Source organism: Nesoenas mayeri, assembly GCF_963082525.1.
Source record: "Nesoenas mayeri genome assembly, chromosome: 2".
Taxonomy (NCBI): Eukaryota; Metazoa; Chordata; class Aves; order Columbiformes; family Columbidae; genus Nesoenas; species Nesoenas mayeri.
This window is the reverse complement of record NC_137543.1, coordinates 9764204-9780603: the sequence shown is the minus strand read 5'-3', so window position 1 is coordinate 9780603 and position 16400 is coordinate 9764204. Positions and strand designations below refer to the sequence as shown.

General features: G+C 39.5%; 1 protein-coding gene across 1 annotated transcript in view; it reads left to right on the top strand.

Moving 5' to 3' along the window:
• The window catches only part of TG (thyroglobulin), a gene marked incomplete at its 5' end in the record, with an annotated part of 161899 nt that overhangs the window by 136980 nt on the left and 8519 nt on the right, over nt 1-16400 (top strand). The window contains 2 exons of the mRNA XM_080339625.1: nt 1001-1182; nt 5897-6004. Of these exons, the coding sequence (XP_080195751.1) occupies nt 1001-1182; nt 5897-6004 (290 nt within the window). The remainder of the gene's footprint in view (nt 1-1000; nt 1183-5896; nt 6005-16400) is intronic.

Genomic DNA, 16400 nt, shown 5'->3' with positions numbered 1-16400 from the left:
AAGTAATCATTCCCTCTGTACTTTCTGTATAGAGTTGTGGAAAGACCTTCTAGCAGCATGATGAAAACCAGCTGCGGGCCATCAAAATAATGAATTCACTAAGGCATCTATGGTAACTGGTCTGGGCAGACACAAGTCTATTTTGCACCAGACTGACTGCCCAAAATAATATAGGTGGTTCATTAGATCTTTCTCTCTGGAGTTCTTATACCAAGTTTCAGCCAGTGTGCACCTGCAAGGTGCCCTCTTTAGAAAGGATTTGATGCACAGGAAATTTCAGGTTACTTTTATTTATTTATTTTTTTTAATGAAGTTACTCTGTTTCTGAAGTTGAAATATATTCTTTTAAAAAAAAAAATAGTCTGAAATGCTAAACTAAAAAACTTCCTCAAAGAAAGCTGTGTTGAAAACTTCCAGCAGTGTTTAGTTTTGTTAAAAAATAAAGTAGGATAAGCAGTTTGGCATAGGAGATGGTCCCTGTACTACCAGTAATTCTGCAGTGACATGGGCACTCTGCTCTGGGAAAAGTGCCTTTATGTCAGGAGAAGTTTCAGACCACAGATCTCACGAAAATGGCATTTCAAGCTAGATCTCTCCTAAAAGCCCTAGGAGTTACGAAATTTGAACATCATGGCTGCTACTTTCGTTGATATTTGAATGAAAGGGATTTATCTTCCAGGGCTAAGGCAGATATTAGTCCAGAAGGGATGTAAATACAGGCATTATAGCAGCCACTATTCTTTGTAGGTGTTCCCAGAAACTTCAGAGTGATGTGGCCATGAAATGGCTATATAGCATGTTTTAAGGAAGCCAATACTGCTGGCTGGTGACAGTCTTGGAAGAGAAAAAGTAGGACCATCCCCTACTTTTTCCCTTAGGAATTAGAGATTACAGCAGAAAGGACTCGTTCCAGCAGTGGGAGACCTGAGTTTATATTGCTCCATTAAAAATGTGTCTTTTGGTTTTGTTAGTAAATTCCATGTATGCATTTTCTTCTCAGAAATTTGAAGAAAGTCAAGGAAGATCCAATAGCAAAACAGCCTTTTATCAGGCTCTTCAAAATTCTTTGGGAGGAGAAGACTCCAACTCATTCATTGAAGATGCAGCTACATGGTATTACTCCCTTGAACACTCAACTGATGATTATTCATCATTTTCCAGGGCTTTGGAAAATGCCACCCGGTAAGAAACTCATCCTATTACAACTGTGTGACGGCTTAAACAAGGTTTCTTTTGCTTATCTCAAGTGTGTATTTATGTTCTGAAAAACCTGAGAAATTCTTGCAAAAAATGAACAGAAAATAGGGAATATTATTTCACTTTCCATGAGGTTTTCAATGTTACTAGTAAACAGAAACTGGTCTGACTTTTATGCCTTGAGAAAAGTTTGAATTATCTTTCCTGAACTGTATATTTGATTCAGACTAATAATGCTTCTTTGTGTAAACTTTCATGTCAAAGATGTCTTGGTTGTTTGCACAGCCTGCATCAAATATTCCTTGAGTCCTCTCATGCCTGTGACAGTAGAAGAACTTGGCTTTTATTCACAGTCACTTAATTATACCATTACGTACTTTTCCTAGTTTTTGGAAATTTGGAGAATAGTCAAGTTTGAAAACTTTTATTTCAGCAATTATATTAATTTTTATATTATGAAACCTGCAAAATATATTTCTTTACAATGTCAGGCTTTCCACAGATGAGCATCCTGCATAAAATGGTGAAGGATTTATGACTGTTCAGAAATGTGGCTCCCAACTCCATTCAGTGCATTGCTAATCTCCATTTTACCTGTGGCAGAAGAATCCCCTTATGCTTATTCGTGTATTTCCTTGAGTTTGGTGTAATCATTTATGCCAGTGTACAGAGTTTATATAATGTCACCCAATCTGCATTTTGTTCCCTTTATGTGTGGTTTCCTATGGTGAGAGAAAGCAGAATCAGGCAGTAAGATGCTTCTGCAGGAAGTCTTCTTGTGGAGGTAAAAGGAGAACATATGACATCTGATTCTTGCTTTGTTGGATATACCAGGACACACTGTAAACTCACAGTGCCTTCCAGCTTCTTTCAAAAGAAAAGGTTGTGATGAAATGTCTGCAGATGTGTGAGCATCTTCCCTCCAGTGTATACACTTCCATACTTCCCATTGAAAGATTTTGGGAAGGGACCATTGGAAAGTGGAGGGCAAGCAGTGGGCCATGTTCACCCCACCCAGTACGTGTACATAGCTTTGACTCTTAAATGGATGTGGCGTCAGGGCCCAGCAGTTCTGGATCATGATCAGTTTGGAGGATTCATTATCAACTAGGACTCCACAGCAGTCGTGGTGTATAGGGTAGGCCATAGAGACTGGTGGGTATCTCCAGCTGTGGTCACATGCTGGTTTGGTCTGCAGAGAAGACTGTGGATCTTGCTCTCTCCCCCATGGGCAGCCACTTTGCTTTATCCAGTTAGAGATTTTGAGCTGTGATGGAGTAGCCCCATTTTTCTGAAAGGAAGCAAATGGAGGGGAAATCTCCTTACCTCCTTTTCCCTCCCTTTGCAAACTCAGGGACTGAATGTTTAAGTGGAACAGATTTTCAGAAAACAAATAAAAAACTCCTTCTATATTCTTTTCTCTGCCTCACAATCAGATTCATTATGAAAAATCTTTACATTTCTAAAGTGATGTGTTTTGTAAGCTGGTAATGTGAATCTTAGTGTGTCTCTGTTCTTAACTGGGACACCATAGCTACAAGCTCCCGGTATCTGTGCTCTCAGTGTTACAGCTTTCTGTCCCACCGTGAGCCCCTCCATGAGGTCGTAGAAACAAGATTTTCCTTTCAGTAGGTCCATCAAAATTGCAGGGTGTTGCTCCGGGGGAGCCTCAGGAAGCAGGAGATGAGCAGGAGCCAAGATTCACTTGCAAACATCTGATTCAAGACAGCAGTGACCAAATCTGTTTGGGGAAGTTTTCTGGGTGGTCCAGGTGTGCCGGTGCATTGAGGTCATGGAGTAAACATGCCAGAATGCTGTGGGTTGAGTTTTGTTCCATTTTTCAAGTCTCACACTGTGCCGCATTTGCTCTCCCTCATAGCCTGTCCCAGGGACAGGCCACCCATCAGTGTGGCATCTGGGGCCACTGCGTGCAGCACAGGTGGAAGCGCTGTGGTTCGTGGGCATTAAAACCAGACTTGTCTTCAATCTCTTTCTATCTCTGCCATTACACATGGGGCTATAATTCATTACTCAGATCAGTAAGGTTTTAAACTGTAGCAAAATACTGAAGAACTTAAATTTCAACTCTTCTTCCCATCCAGACATATCTCCATAAGTAGCTAACACAGGGCTGTCACATTTCAGCCTTCCAGTATTTAAAAGTGGCCTATAAGAAAGATAAGGATGGACTTTTTTAGCAGGGCCTGTTGCAATAGGACAAGGGGTGACGGTTTTAAACTGAAAGAGGGGAGATTCAGGTTGGACATGAGGAAGAAATTTTTTACAATGAAGGTGGTAAAACACTGTCCCAGGTTGCCCAGAGAGGTGGTAGATGCCCCGTCCCTGGAGACATCCCAGGCCAGGCTGGACGGGCCTCTGAGCAACCTGATCTGGGTGAAGATGTCCCTGCTCATTGCAGGAGCTGGGCTGGATGAGCTTTGAAGGTCCCTTCCAGCCCAAACTATTCTACGGTTCTGTGATTCTATGATTTGGTCATCCACGTTCAGCCCAGGGCTCAGCATGGTGCAGACTCTGATTTTGCAAAGCTACGACAGCTCACACGGCGTTTGCTTGTGGCAGGAATGTGATGCACAAAGATCCCCTCTGGCTCAGCCTGCGGGTGCCCCACAGCAGCCTCCTGGGCACAGGGATTACTGGCTTATTTATGATGCAGAGCAAATGACATGATAAAGGAACAACGTGAATGGCTTAAATAGTCACCATGAGTAAGCAGAAGGATGGGTAGTGAAACCAGGATGTCTGATGACAATCCTTTCTCTAAACGCTTTGGAAATTATACCAGTTACAGCAGAAAGAGAAGGGAGACAGTGGTTACAGAATTACAGATACATCAGTTTCACATACGTGATGGAGAAAAGAGGGTTTCGGTTCTATTATTTTTCTTTTATTTGCTTGTTGATTTTATTTTATTTTATTTTATTTTATTTTTTTTACAAAAACCTTACTACCGGCATAAATGTGCAGTCCAAGAAAGGTTCTATGTCAGGAAGTTATAAATAATTGCTAAAGTTTGAACACGTTATGAAGTGTGAGAAAGCAACCTAAGTGGCTGTTAAAAGCTGCATATGTTGTGCCTGCTTTGTGGTTTTATAATATTTCCACGTTTAAAATTGTTTTGCTAAAATCCTCTGATATTTTTCCCAGGTATAAATATATATATATATATATATATATATATATATATATATATATATATATATATATGTTGGTTTTTTTTTTAATTCTGGTATTCCATGCCTGTAAGAAACAGCAATTTCACTTTTGTAGTTACTAATTTTAACTTTTTTTTACTTCTCCAGAATAGCTGATTTTTTGTTTCCCCCAATAGCACCATCTGAGAATCAGTTCTAAGTGGGGAAATGTATCATGAAGCATTTCTCGAGAGCATTTCTCTCCACAGACTCCCTAGTTTTCAAAGGCCGTCTGCTCCTGTAAAACACCATGCTGGTAGGCATGTGAAGAACAGCAATTTTCGTTTCATATGGGTGTTGTCAACCATAACTGTCAAAGAGCATTGTGGTCAGTCAGCCCATAGCTTGTGGTCTCACAGATGGGCTTAAAATAAACTCAGCTGAACCAAGATAGCTACCCAAACAGTGCTGCTCGTAATCATACCAGTTAAAAATAGCAACATGTTTTTATGCTTCTCTGACACTGTTCTTTCTTGCCAGCAGTCATTCTTTTTTTACCTACCAAGTCTGAAGGAGCAACTACTGTTTCAGATTCACTAGACTGAGAATTGAAACCTCCCACTTCTACAGCAGATGTATTTGTGTGTGCTCATGTAGATATGGATACAAAAACATCCAAAGAGTGTGCTGAGTCTTTAGGCACATGTAGAATGAGAAATGGTGATATATCTATGTATATTATATCGCCTTGAGGAATCATGATGAGATAGCTTGCAGTAAGGTGTCCTGTTTTCTGCCTGCCCCTCTTGAACCGCTGGTGTTCCTTCAGCTACTGCTTACCCCACCTTCCAGCCCTACTCCTTGGGGCAATGGAAGCTAGCAAAGTTCGCATGTATTTGCTTCACTCATAACTTTGTATTGCGATACCTGGTGATAAATTTAATCATTTAATCTTGTAACTGTCTCACTGCACTGTTCTTGTTTAACCTTTCTCTCACAGACATGCAGCTGCATTAGCTATTCCATACTGATGAGCCGTATCAGAAGCCTTGCATGATCTCTCCAAAACTAATTTCTTACCTCATCCAGCTCTGAAAACTCTATAAAAAAAAATCACACATATCCAGATAATAATGATATTATTGATCCTTAACCCTGGAAATATATAAGCTAGATGCCATCACAACCTAGTGGTGCTAAAATAAGGAGCTTTATACTATTACAAGCATGGGCCACGCTAAACTAGACTAAAATACGATTGTTTTTTTGGCCAGAATACTCCTTATGTGTCAGATCTTGTTTATTTAGTATCATTATCCTTGTTCAACACTCCATAATACAGCTACTTGAGTGAATTCTAAGCTGTAATGGGCTCAAAGAGGGTGAATGTGGCTTCCCTCGGTGTACTTGAAGCCAGAGATATGAGCTGTTTTGGAAGATTTAAAGAAGGCTGTCAATATAGAGACAGGTCTGTTGGTTGTGGGGTTTTTCTTTCCTTTTTTCTACTGTGTGACCGTGTCTGTTCCCTGCTTCTCTGTTTTTATCAGTGATCAATTTATCACATGTCCCATCATAAACATGGCCAGTTACTGGGCTGCTGCCTCCAGAGGAAATGTCTTCATGTACCATGTACCTGAGAGCTCCTCACAGAGCAGGTAAGGAGATGTATTTTATTATGTTTCTTGAATTTAGAATTTGAAAAAAAAAATGCTGTCTGTTTGGCTACCCTGTGGAGTAAATGGATAAATGTAAGTATGAACAGTTTGGATTAGCAATGGAGGGATTGGGTTCTAATAGCTGATTTCTATCTGTTGGCTAAATCGGAATGTTGTTTCTGAACTGAGGCACTTCAAGTAAGATGTCTAAATTAAGTTATTCTATGTTACCTGTCTTTGACAGTTCCAAATAGCCTTTTAGATTTCTACTCTATATCTGATAAACCTCCCAGAAAGAACCAGAATGCGGTCTAAGTCATCAGGAGCCCACACCTCTCAAGGCAGACGGGGTAACATTTTCTAAGGACTCAATATCAACTTAACACTGCCCCCTTTTGAAGTCAATGCAGTTACACTAACTGGACGTGGACCAGATCTGGGATTTACTCCTTTCAGCCCCAGTACCGTGACTTATGATCAGCCAGCAGACTGTCTCATGGGAGGAAGAATATTTTTGAACACGAGCATTTGCAGACTCAGGCTTTATGTCAACCTTCATGCTAGAAGCTTGCTTGACAAGTTTTCAGCAGGAGAAGCTGTATCATATTTTTGACAGGAAGGTCTAGATGCCTATGGGAGATGCAAATGCCTTGTTCCCCTGGGAACAGAACAAGCTGGTAGTCAGAGGCTGTTAAGGTGACCTTCCCTGCTTTTGTTTTTGAGCCAGCCCCTTCCAGAAGTGAGGATGAGAGACAGAGGTTTGCAGGCAGTGGTCAGCACTTGGGGCTGCGGTGTGACATACCATGGTAGCTCCTGGCCCTTTGCTCTCCAAAGCTGAGTGATCAGAAACTGCAGGAACAGTAGCCCCTCCTGTCCCCTAGACACACACAGCATGTCAGCAAAGCACACAGGGATGCTTCTCTTCTATGAATAACTGTTTCCTATGCATGAGCAGTGGTTGCCCCTGCTCCCTGTCCTGCCCCATACTTCCCTCCAAGAAAGATTTTTGAGACCCTTTTGTTTTTCTCAGGCTTTGTCCGAAAGGGCTCAGGGGAGGGACAGCAGGTTCCTACTGGCACCATTTGATACTGTGAAGTTCCCTGCAAACTACGCTTTTTTTTTTTTTCCTGATAGTGTAGTGAAAAAGCATTTGAAAGAAACCAGCCAAGATCTGGGTTACCGATGGAGGCCATTATGCTGTGGTAACAGAGGATCGCTTTATTTTCAGTTGAGGAGAAGTTAATCCTCGGGGAGCTGTAATTTGCTGGCAGCTCCAGCAGGAATGTTCACTGGGCTCCGTTTGGCTACCAGTAGGCTCAGATAAGTGACTTTTACAAGGGTCCAAATAGGGCCAATCCTCCAGTATGCCAAAAATCTACCCATTCAGAAAGAAAAGATGTGTTCTCAAATTAGCTAGCAAGTTTTCTCTTGCTTCGGAGAATGGCAGTGAACCACTCATCTACGATAAGATCTTATTTGAAAGTAAATGAACTGGTGCTTATACAACTTATACAACTAGCTTTGAGGCAATGATTTTGAATTGATGAGAATTTTGTCTTCTGTCTGGTCCCATTTAAGGTTTTTCTTATGCTCATGTTTAAATCTCTTCAAATTCTTCAGCGCAGTAGTAGTTTACATAGCACTTAGCTATACATTCTAATAATAAGTTGTCAGTGGTCTTCTAAGCCAATTAGTTTACATTTTAGTGCAAAAATTATTATTTCATTTTTTTGTAACCCTCTTTAAAAGAACAAAGATAATATGCTGTCTGAAACTTGTAAGAATGTGAAGCAGATGCTCAAATACCTTAGTCTAAGCCACTTGCAAGAAAAAATGGTCCCAAATTGGTATACTGTGTTTACATTCTTACTCCTTTTGTCTTTATTTGTGCTTAAGTACCATTAAAATAGAAGTTGTTTAGGTTGCAAAGGCAAGCACTTAAACAGAAAACACAGAATTCAGCTTGTCTGTGTACCAAAGGTTCTCATTTGACACTGCGATGTGACTATTTATGAAGGGATGCCCTCATTTTCCCCAGGGACCTCACACTAGGTCCTTTGCTGAATATACTGGGTTTTGTTTAAACATTGTTGTCATTCATTCTTGAATGAATCCTTCCTTATTCTTCACACCAGTTTTGCCATGTGACCTCTCTCCCTCCCCGTCCTACAGCATTTCCCTTTCCATATACTATACGTGCATTGCAGGCTGTCCGGTAGCCTCACTGCATACAATGAAGTGATGCTGTTGAGGGTAGGAGCTTCACATGGGAGAATGGCCTTAACTGCTAAAAACTGTGAGAAACCTTCAGTAATCTGAAACCAACAAAACACGGTGTTTGGGAATATTATTGGCGGTTTGACCTATGAGAGTAAAACCAATGAAGTACATGAAACATCCTTCAAGTAGAATATATAAACTAATGTTGGGAAAGATCTGGCAACCATTTCACTGACTCCCAAGGGACTTCCCTAACCACTGAAGTAATGAGTCTTCAGGTTCTCAAGTTCTTTGAAAGCTGTGACTCTTCTCAGGAGGAGCAGAGGCAGATACTCTGCCGTGTAACCTACAGCTTAGGCTGAATGGTAGAATGTGTGGGTCTGAACTTGCTCAGCAGAAATGAGAATTGAATCTGAGACCCTGCAAACACTCTAGCTGTTGAAATCCTGAATAGAAGAACCCTGTTACAGCCATTTCTTTCTGTTAATGAATGTAATATATAGCAATATGTTTTGCACACAGTAGGCATATACACGATATTCCATGGGTACCCATACTGGATCAGATCCCCCTCAGTGCATTGTAGCTGGTGGAACACCTCATTAGATATTCCTGATCTCTCATAGATATTTGTCAGAAAAAAATGATTTCTCGGACCTTTTCGTATTGAATCACATCTGTGTTTGCTGAGTACAGACCTTTGCTTGTAAAAATGGGAACTTCTACAGTGTTATGTCTGTAGGGTAACATAAGAGATAAAATAATGATTGTTTTGTTCTTTGGTGTCTAAATTCTTTCTAAGATCTCAGTTTAAACAGAATTTGGACCTTTCCATCTTTGTGTTTGTTATCTATATCATAAAGATGATGGTGGTGATAATATAATTATATATTATCTAATAATAACTACAAATAGCTACCTCAGGGGGTCTTGGAAAGAACACAGTAAAATAATATTTTGTTCAGATAACAACAACAGTGGGAGACAATTTGCTCTTAGATAAAACATTCTGGCTGGAGAAATGGCCATTCACTAATTAAGATAAGGCACAGTATAGGAACACATTCACCTATTTCTGCTCTGTCACCTCTGTCCTGCTTTATGTGTGTCTCTCAAATCGTGTAACAGAGAAGAGAGTTAAAATGCAGAGATCAAAAAGTACTGATATTTGCTCTTGTTTCCCGTGGAGCAGTCCCTTAATGACCCACAGCAAGATAAACAAGAGTGAAGGAGATGTCAGCCAGTAAAGACAGACCCAACTGCAATGATGCAAAGTAAGCAATTAAAGTCATTAAATATCAAGGAATTTTTACCAGTAGAAGTCAATTAGCAAAAGTTTCTCTTGCAACGGGCTGCTTCTAAAATGTACACACACATTGAAGCATGGATAGATACGGAGGTAGGATTAAAAAGGCCACGCTAAACTGATGTCTATGACATGTGTGGAAAATCACATAAACCCCTGAACCGACAATTTTCATATAGATGAATGGATCTTGCAGAGAGCAAACTAATATCTCCTTCCACGTGGTAGTATTCTCCCCAGCTTGGCGTAACATCATGTCTGCTTTAGTCTTCAGTCCCTATTTGAATAAGGAGTGGGATGCATAGCCAACTCCTGCTTAATGATCTGTGGTAAAAATATGTACATAACCTAGATGCCATTTTCTCACTCTCTTTCTGAGAACACTTAGGCCTTGGAGTAAACATTTATTCTAAACAATGCAGGAGGAATGTGACTGCTCAGCATTGCTTAGGATTAGTAGAGAGGGCTGCAGTATAGCTTTAGTTACAATAAAGAAATATGTGATAGAAGTTATGTTTTGACAAGGATAATGTTATTAACTATATGAAGATTTGCCTCATTAACCCTTCAAGGTTTCTGGGTGATTTTTGCGTATAGAATGTCATAGAGTATTATATGAAGTAGCACTGCTTGCCACACCATCATAGTTTCCAAGTCACACTGCGGTGCCAAATGTGCTGTCTTAAAGATGGTGGATAAAAATCAGTGCTCTGCTCACCAAGGAGGACAGATATCAGCTGTAGCAGGATGGCAAAGTGCCATTATTGTTATTGAAGGGCTCTAAACTGAGACTTAATGAGGCTCTATCTTATAGTCATTGACATAATAATTGCCACAAAAGCTTTTGTTAACTGTTGTGCACTGGACAGGTTCATCCAAGATTAATGAGCTGCTGTCTGTTTTGAGTCATTTTAGTTGGGGCTATCTTTACCTCCTGACTACGCATGCTTGTGCACATTGGGGTGAGTTGTTAAAAGGCTACTCGGTGCCAGTGCTCACATAGTTGGCTGGATTTTGGTGACACTTTTTATGATTCCTGTAAGTGAAGGCAAAACTCTTGACTTATAGGAAGAAAGGAAAGGAAAGGAAAGGAAAGGAAAGGAAAGGAAAGGAAAGGAAAGGAAAGGAAAGGAAAGGAAAGGAAAGGAAAGGAAAGGAAAGGAAAGGAAAGGAAAGGAAAGGAAAGGAAAGGAAAGGAAAGGAAAGGAAAGGAAAGGAAAGGAAAGGAAAGGAAAGGAAAGGAAAGGAAAAGAAAGGAAAAGAAAGGAAAAGAAAGGAAAAGAAAGGAAAGGGGGGTCTGTGTATATTCTCATTCAACTATGCAAAGTATTTTCCTTCTTCTATTTTATGTACTATGCTGATACTCTCTGGTTTTAATATCCTTTTTATTAAAGGAGATTATTCTACTCTTGATTATGTAATAATTGTATCTCTGTCCTTTCATCTGTCCACCACTTTTTATCCACTTGACGCTCTTCTGCTGGCTATAGCTGTTAGTCCATGAATACAAACACCCCATAGGTTTGGGGGCCACAATGTCGACACATGCAGAATGGTGTGTTTCTGGGCTTCAAATAAACTCATTTAAACACAGAGGACAGGTAAGACACCAGCAAGGTGGTAATAAATGACAAGATGGACATTGGCTCCATAGCTGGGCAGTCACCACAGTTGCCTTAGGTAGCTACATGCACTTGCTTGAACAGCAGCTGGTAATTTTTATCTATAAAGCTGTACTCCCTCTCATCTCCTAAAAGTTGTTTTGTTCTTATTGGAATTGCTTCTTATCCCTCTGGCCTTATCTGTTGTGTTATGCCAGCTGCAGGTATGAAAACACTCTCCCACTGCTTCAACCACATCATTCCATTCTCAAGTCTTTAGACGGTTTCTGTGTTGCAAGAGGCTTGCGAACTAAACAATTTGTTTTTTCTTCCCATGGAGTGTTTTTGGGGCCTTTATCACTCAGATGGTTTTTCAAATCTTGGAAATTATCCATAAATATGCAAAGGCAAAATACCAAGCTCAGGAAAAAAAGCAGAAATCAGCTTTAAGTTAACCAAAATTCAGCTGAAAGACTCAGAAATATACAAAACAATTTTTGGAAGTGCTTGTGCAGCACTGGGACAGATGGTTCCACAAAATGTAATCTACAACATAGGCACAAAGCCTATGTATCTAGAAAGACCTTCATTGATGCTCTGGGATCTTTGGATGGATGCATTAGCTATTTAAGGAAATTCATCTATTAATTCAGCTCAGGAGTAGGCCTACTGAACAAAGGCATTTATTTCTGTTCCCAAAGATGCAATCAAGTGTCAGTATGCCTATTACTAGGTTTTTAATACAGTAATTACCTGACAAAATTCTGTAATCTGTGTTATTTAGACAAGATGCTTGAAGTGCTTTCTTCCTGCATTAAGTTCTACGATTTTATTTTTTTTCCAATTACTGTGAGCTTTCAGGTTCTTGAATTTATTATCTGCTACTTCAGTTTTATTTCCTTAAGTTTGCACAGCTATAATGAAAAGTAGAACATTGCATGTATTGGGAGTAATCCAAGTGGAAAAGGCACAGCAAACTCCAGGATACTTTTGCAAGTCACATGTATCTATAGGGCTGGTTTGGTACAAAGGTGGATAAACTTGGCAGATTAATCCTGTTAGCAGTTAAGCTTTTTCCATATGTCCTGATTTTCCTGAAAAGAAGAAAGAAAGAAAAATGTTCATCTGTTTTTTACATGTTTTCCCCCCACTTCTTTGGCAGGACTTTGTAATGTGAGGAGATACAATGAGCCAAACGCATCCCTAGGACTGCAGAGGTCACACCAGGCCTTACATTGGCTCATTAAATTCATATAGATTCACCTATCCTTTTATTATTTTATTTTCTCCTTGCAATCACATACCATCTTTTCTAAGATGTGTGGTGTTATAAATATATATATACATATATATATATATATAAAATTATTTTTGCTTATCCTTGAAACGAACACTTCAGTTCAGGCAAAGAGCAGTGTTGGTAGGCTGTTCCTCTCCCATGGCATTGATGAGATGGTGCCTGTTAACAGCTTAGGGTATTTGATCTGACTCTGCAAATTTGCTGGTGGTAATAGGAAAAGAATGTAGACATGTAGAAACAACCACATTTAGTATTTCTAATAATTCTTGCAAAAATCAATTTTAAAACTTCAGTTATTGAAAATAAATACAGAGCAGGGCCACAAGATCATGCAGGCAGTGGTGTTTTATATGTAAATCATATCCTCTTCTCCAGGGACATGGTTGTTATGAAATCCTATCTCGACTCAAATGGTTGTTATTGAAATCATATCTCAACTCAAATCCATGGGAGATTTATCACCAACTCTATGAGTCCGAGTTTCACCTATGCTATTCATTCCAATCAACGTGTCAATGACCTCTTCTCACCAAAGTCAAATGAGAGTGGATAGGCATTTTGTTTTATTTTCCTGGTGACAGGCCTATCCTTGGCCATGGCATACTGATCAGGGTCTTGAGGGCTAGGAACTTAAAACCATGATCCTATGACTAACATGGAGCCTTTCATTGAATTACTAGGATGAGCAGTTATTTTCATAGAAGTTTATATTTAAAGCATTAATGGTATTATTTTCTCACAAAACTGTTGCAGATCGCCAATATCTGCTAAGACTAACATGAGTTTGAGTATGCTATTTCTTCTGCATTTCTCAGGCAATCACTGTAGCTGCAACAAAATGAGCAGATGTGTCTATTTCATCCCCTGAAGAGTCTGTGTTGCAGTGCATTAGCTGAACCGAATGGTTTATGCAGGCATTGAAGAAGGAAGGAGTTGCCCAGTAGACCATCTATGACTAATGATGCTGCTGTTCCCAGCGTGGTAGAGCTGGGAACTAAGCCTCTGATGTTACCTGGTTAGGTTTTTGCTAAGCCTAGCTTAACAGGCTCAGTAGCCTGGCTACATATCACATCAGGTAATGGGAGTTTTGTCCAACATCTCTAGTCAAAGCTGGAGGAGCCTGAAGTTCATTTTGGGTCAGCATTTTTCAGACTGGGGATTGAGAAATATGGCTGCTAGGCTATATTTGTTCTAAACTTAATTCACACACACACAAAAAAGGGCAACCAAAAAAACAGAATGCCATAACAGTATGCCTTGTGAAAAAGAGGGTACTTGTATCAGAAAATGGGCAGTAGGCTGAGTATATAAAATTGCATAAAAAGGAATATGAAGAAAATTGGATAAAATTGTTTCTGTGAATGAAGATAGAATAAATCTGGGCATGAAAATGTCAATTAAATTCCTCCTATATACTATTTAAGATGCAGTGTCAGGTTCTTCAGTAGGTCTAAATTTCTATTTGTGTGGTTGTCTAGTTACTGGTAAAAACCATTAAAGCACAAAAATAAATGGAAATGTATGGCCACACATGAGTTTCTTGTTCTCAACCGTATATATTAGAAAAGTATTCTGTTAATAGTTATCTGTGCTCTCTGAGGGCTAAAAACCCTATCACTATTAGTCAATATATCTAAAAACACTGATACATAAATATCCCTTTGGTATGTTCGCTAATGAAAAAACAATTCTTCTACAACTTGCTTTTTTATCCTGAGCAGCTTACTGGTAACTCTGGCTGAACTCTAGCTAGAGTTATATTTATCTTGTTATTTTGAAATTTAAATGGTTGGCTAACAGTGGGAAGTTTGGTATTTTGGTATGGTATAGGATGTCATTTGAATTTTGAATTAATTTACATTGGCTTCTATCTGTCTGTGGAGTTTTTAAAAAGAACCAAAAACTACACTAGGCCAACTAAGAATAGAAGTTGTGACTCAAAAGCTTTGAGATTATTTAAAATTATTACACTGGAAGAGTAAGGACTATTTTTAAATTAAAGAGGAAAAACAAGAGAAAAACAAAAGAAGAGAAGGCTGTAGTCAGTCATTAATTATCAAAATGAGCTTCCAGTATGAAATAATTAGCCAAAACCAGAACAAGGATAAAGTTCAAAATGATATCTATGTCCTAACTGGCAGTGGGTCACAGTTTGAGGTCTCTGCAGCCCCAGCTCTAAGTCACGCAGTCAGGATTTTTTTTCTCTCTTTTTTTTCTTTTCTTTTTAATTATTACTTTATTGTTCCAAAATCTTGTGATTGAAACATTCGCTTCAGCTGTTGGAAATCTGGATTTACATCTATGCTCTGTTTGAATTGGATCAAGAATTTTAACCAAATCAACTGTAACCTGGGTATTTTTGTTCTAAATTCTGACCTTCTCATATTTTACTCTTCCATGTTGAAGCTGTTCTTTGTATGCAATAGTAGCCACAGGTCTAGAGAGAGAGCACTGGAGTATCTGATGGCTAAGAAATCCCTTTCTCTCTTCCTTACTTGGAAACATTTAAATGGAAACTCAATCTCAGGCTTAAGGAAACTTTTTCTCAGAACCAATACCTTCCCAATTAAATGGGTTGGCACTGTGTAATGAAAATTCCCAGCAAGTGATATTTCAGAGTCTGCTGTTAAATCGTTGGCTATGAATGTCATGAAGTTTCTGATTTTACTACCTGTTTTTCTGTAAACTGGATGACTGAGCTCCAGTAGTGCCTCCTCCTGAAGCGAAGTAATAATTCTCCAAAGGGAGCTCACTTTAATGTGAACAAAATGGTAGGATCTGGCTCTTTAGCTTCTCTTTAGCTCCATTTAGCATCCTGTCACATAAGAAGGGCTGTGAATCTGTTTCTAAAAATGTTGACATCTGAAAAAGAAAAAGTATACACACAAGGTCTGAAACAATACTTCGGCATGAAGTACAAGTCCTGTGAAGTCACCAAAGCCAAGATATTATCCTTACATGTAACTACATTCGCCACTGTTATTAAAGTAACAGATCTGTTCCTCGAAAAGGGACCTCTATAGGGGAAGTTAGTTGCTATGAGTTTGTCTTCCTCAAAAACACTTTAAAAATCCCTTTTGCCATTGTCTCTGTGGTCCTCCCTTTTATCAAACTGTCCTCGGAATTCCACCAGTCGCTGGTCTCTGTGTTTCCCTATTTAGAGCTGACGCTGTTGTGCCACCCATAAGGCACACTAGGGTTTCGGGAGTGAAGTTTGGAGCAGCTCAGGAAATGAAAACCTCCCTGCAGAGCCAACAGTGCACAACAGCACATGCTTGTCTGTCACTCCTCTCTTTCTCTCACTCCACTTCCAGTGAAAACAGTTTCACTACCTGGTGCTACCTTGGGTATGCTCAGAGTTCCTACAAGACTCCAAAAGCATCCTTTAGATATTTCTGGCCATTTTGCACACCCTTCTAGCAGTGATGGGTGATGATCGGAGCTAGAGGGAGGAGACAGAAATGTTCCCTTGGTATTTTCCCTCTTGCTGTCATCTAGATGATTCACAGTTGTCTTTACTGCTGCTCTGTGCGTGTATGTATGTGCCTCTTTCCCCTCTTAACCTTATGTTTTCTTTCTTATCTTTACTGTTGATACTGACTGGCCAGGGCATGGTGCCATCAACCAGAAATATTGAAAGTAGCCCATGAAATCGTAGAATTTTGTACCACTTTATGTCTCTGTATCAAACCCATTATGGTTGTACAAATAAAATCAATCCCAATAAGTTCTCTACTTAAGAATTTTCTGAATTTTAGTCTGGGCTGTGACCTCAACAGTTTTTACCTCTAGAAACATGAGGGCTGAGAAGATAGTCTCATTTAGAAGGAAACCCTTGGACCCAGCTCACTCATTTTGAATTTAGAGCTAAGTTCACTTCTGCTATGCCTCCCCCTAAATGGGCACATTTGTGCCTTCATTGCCTCTCAACTAATTTCATGTCCTCTATTCTATTCAAAAGTGACTCTT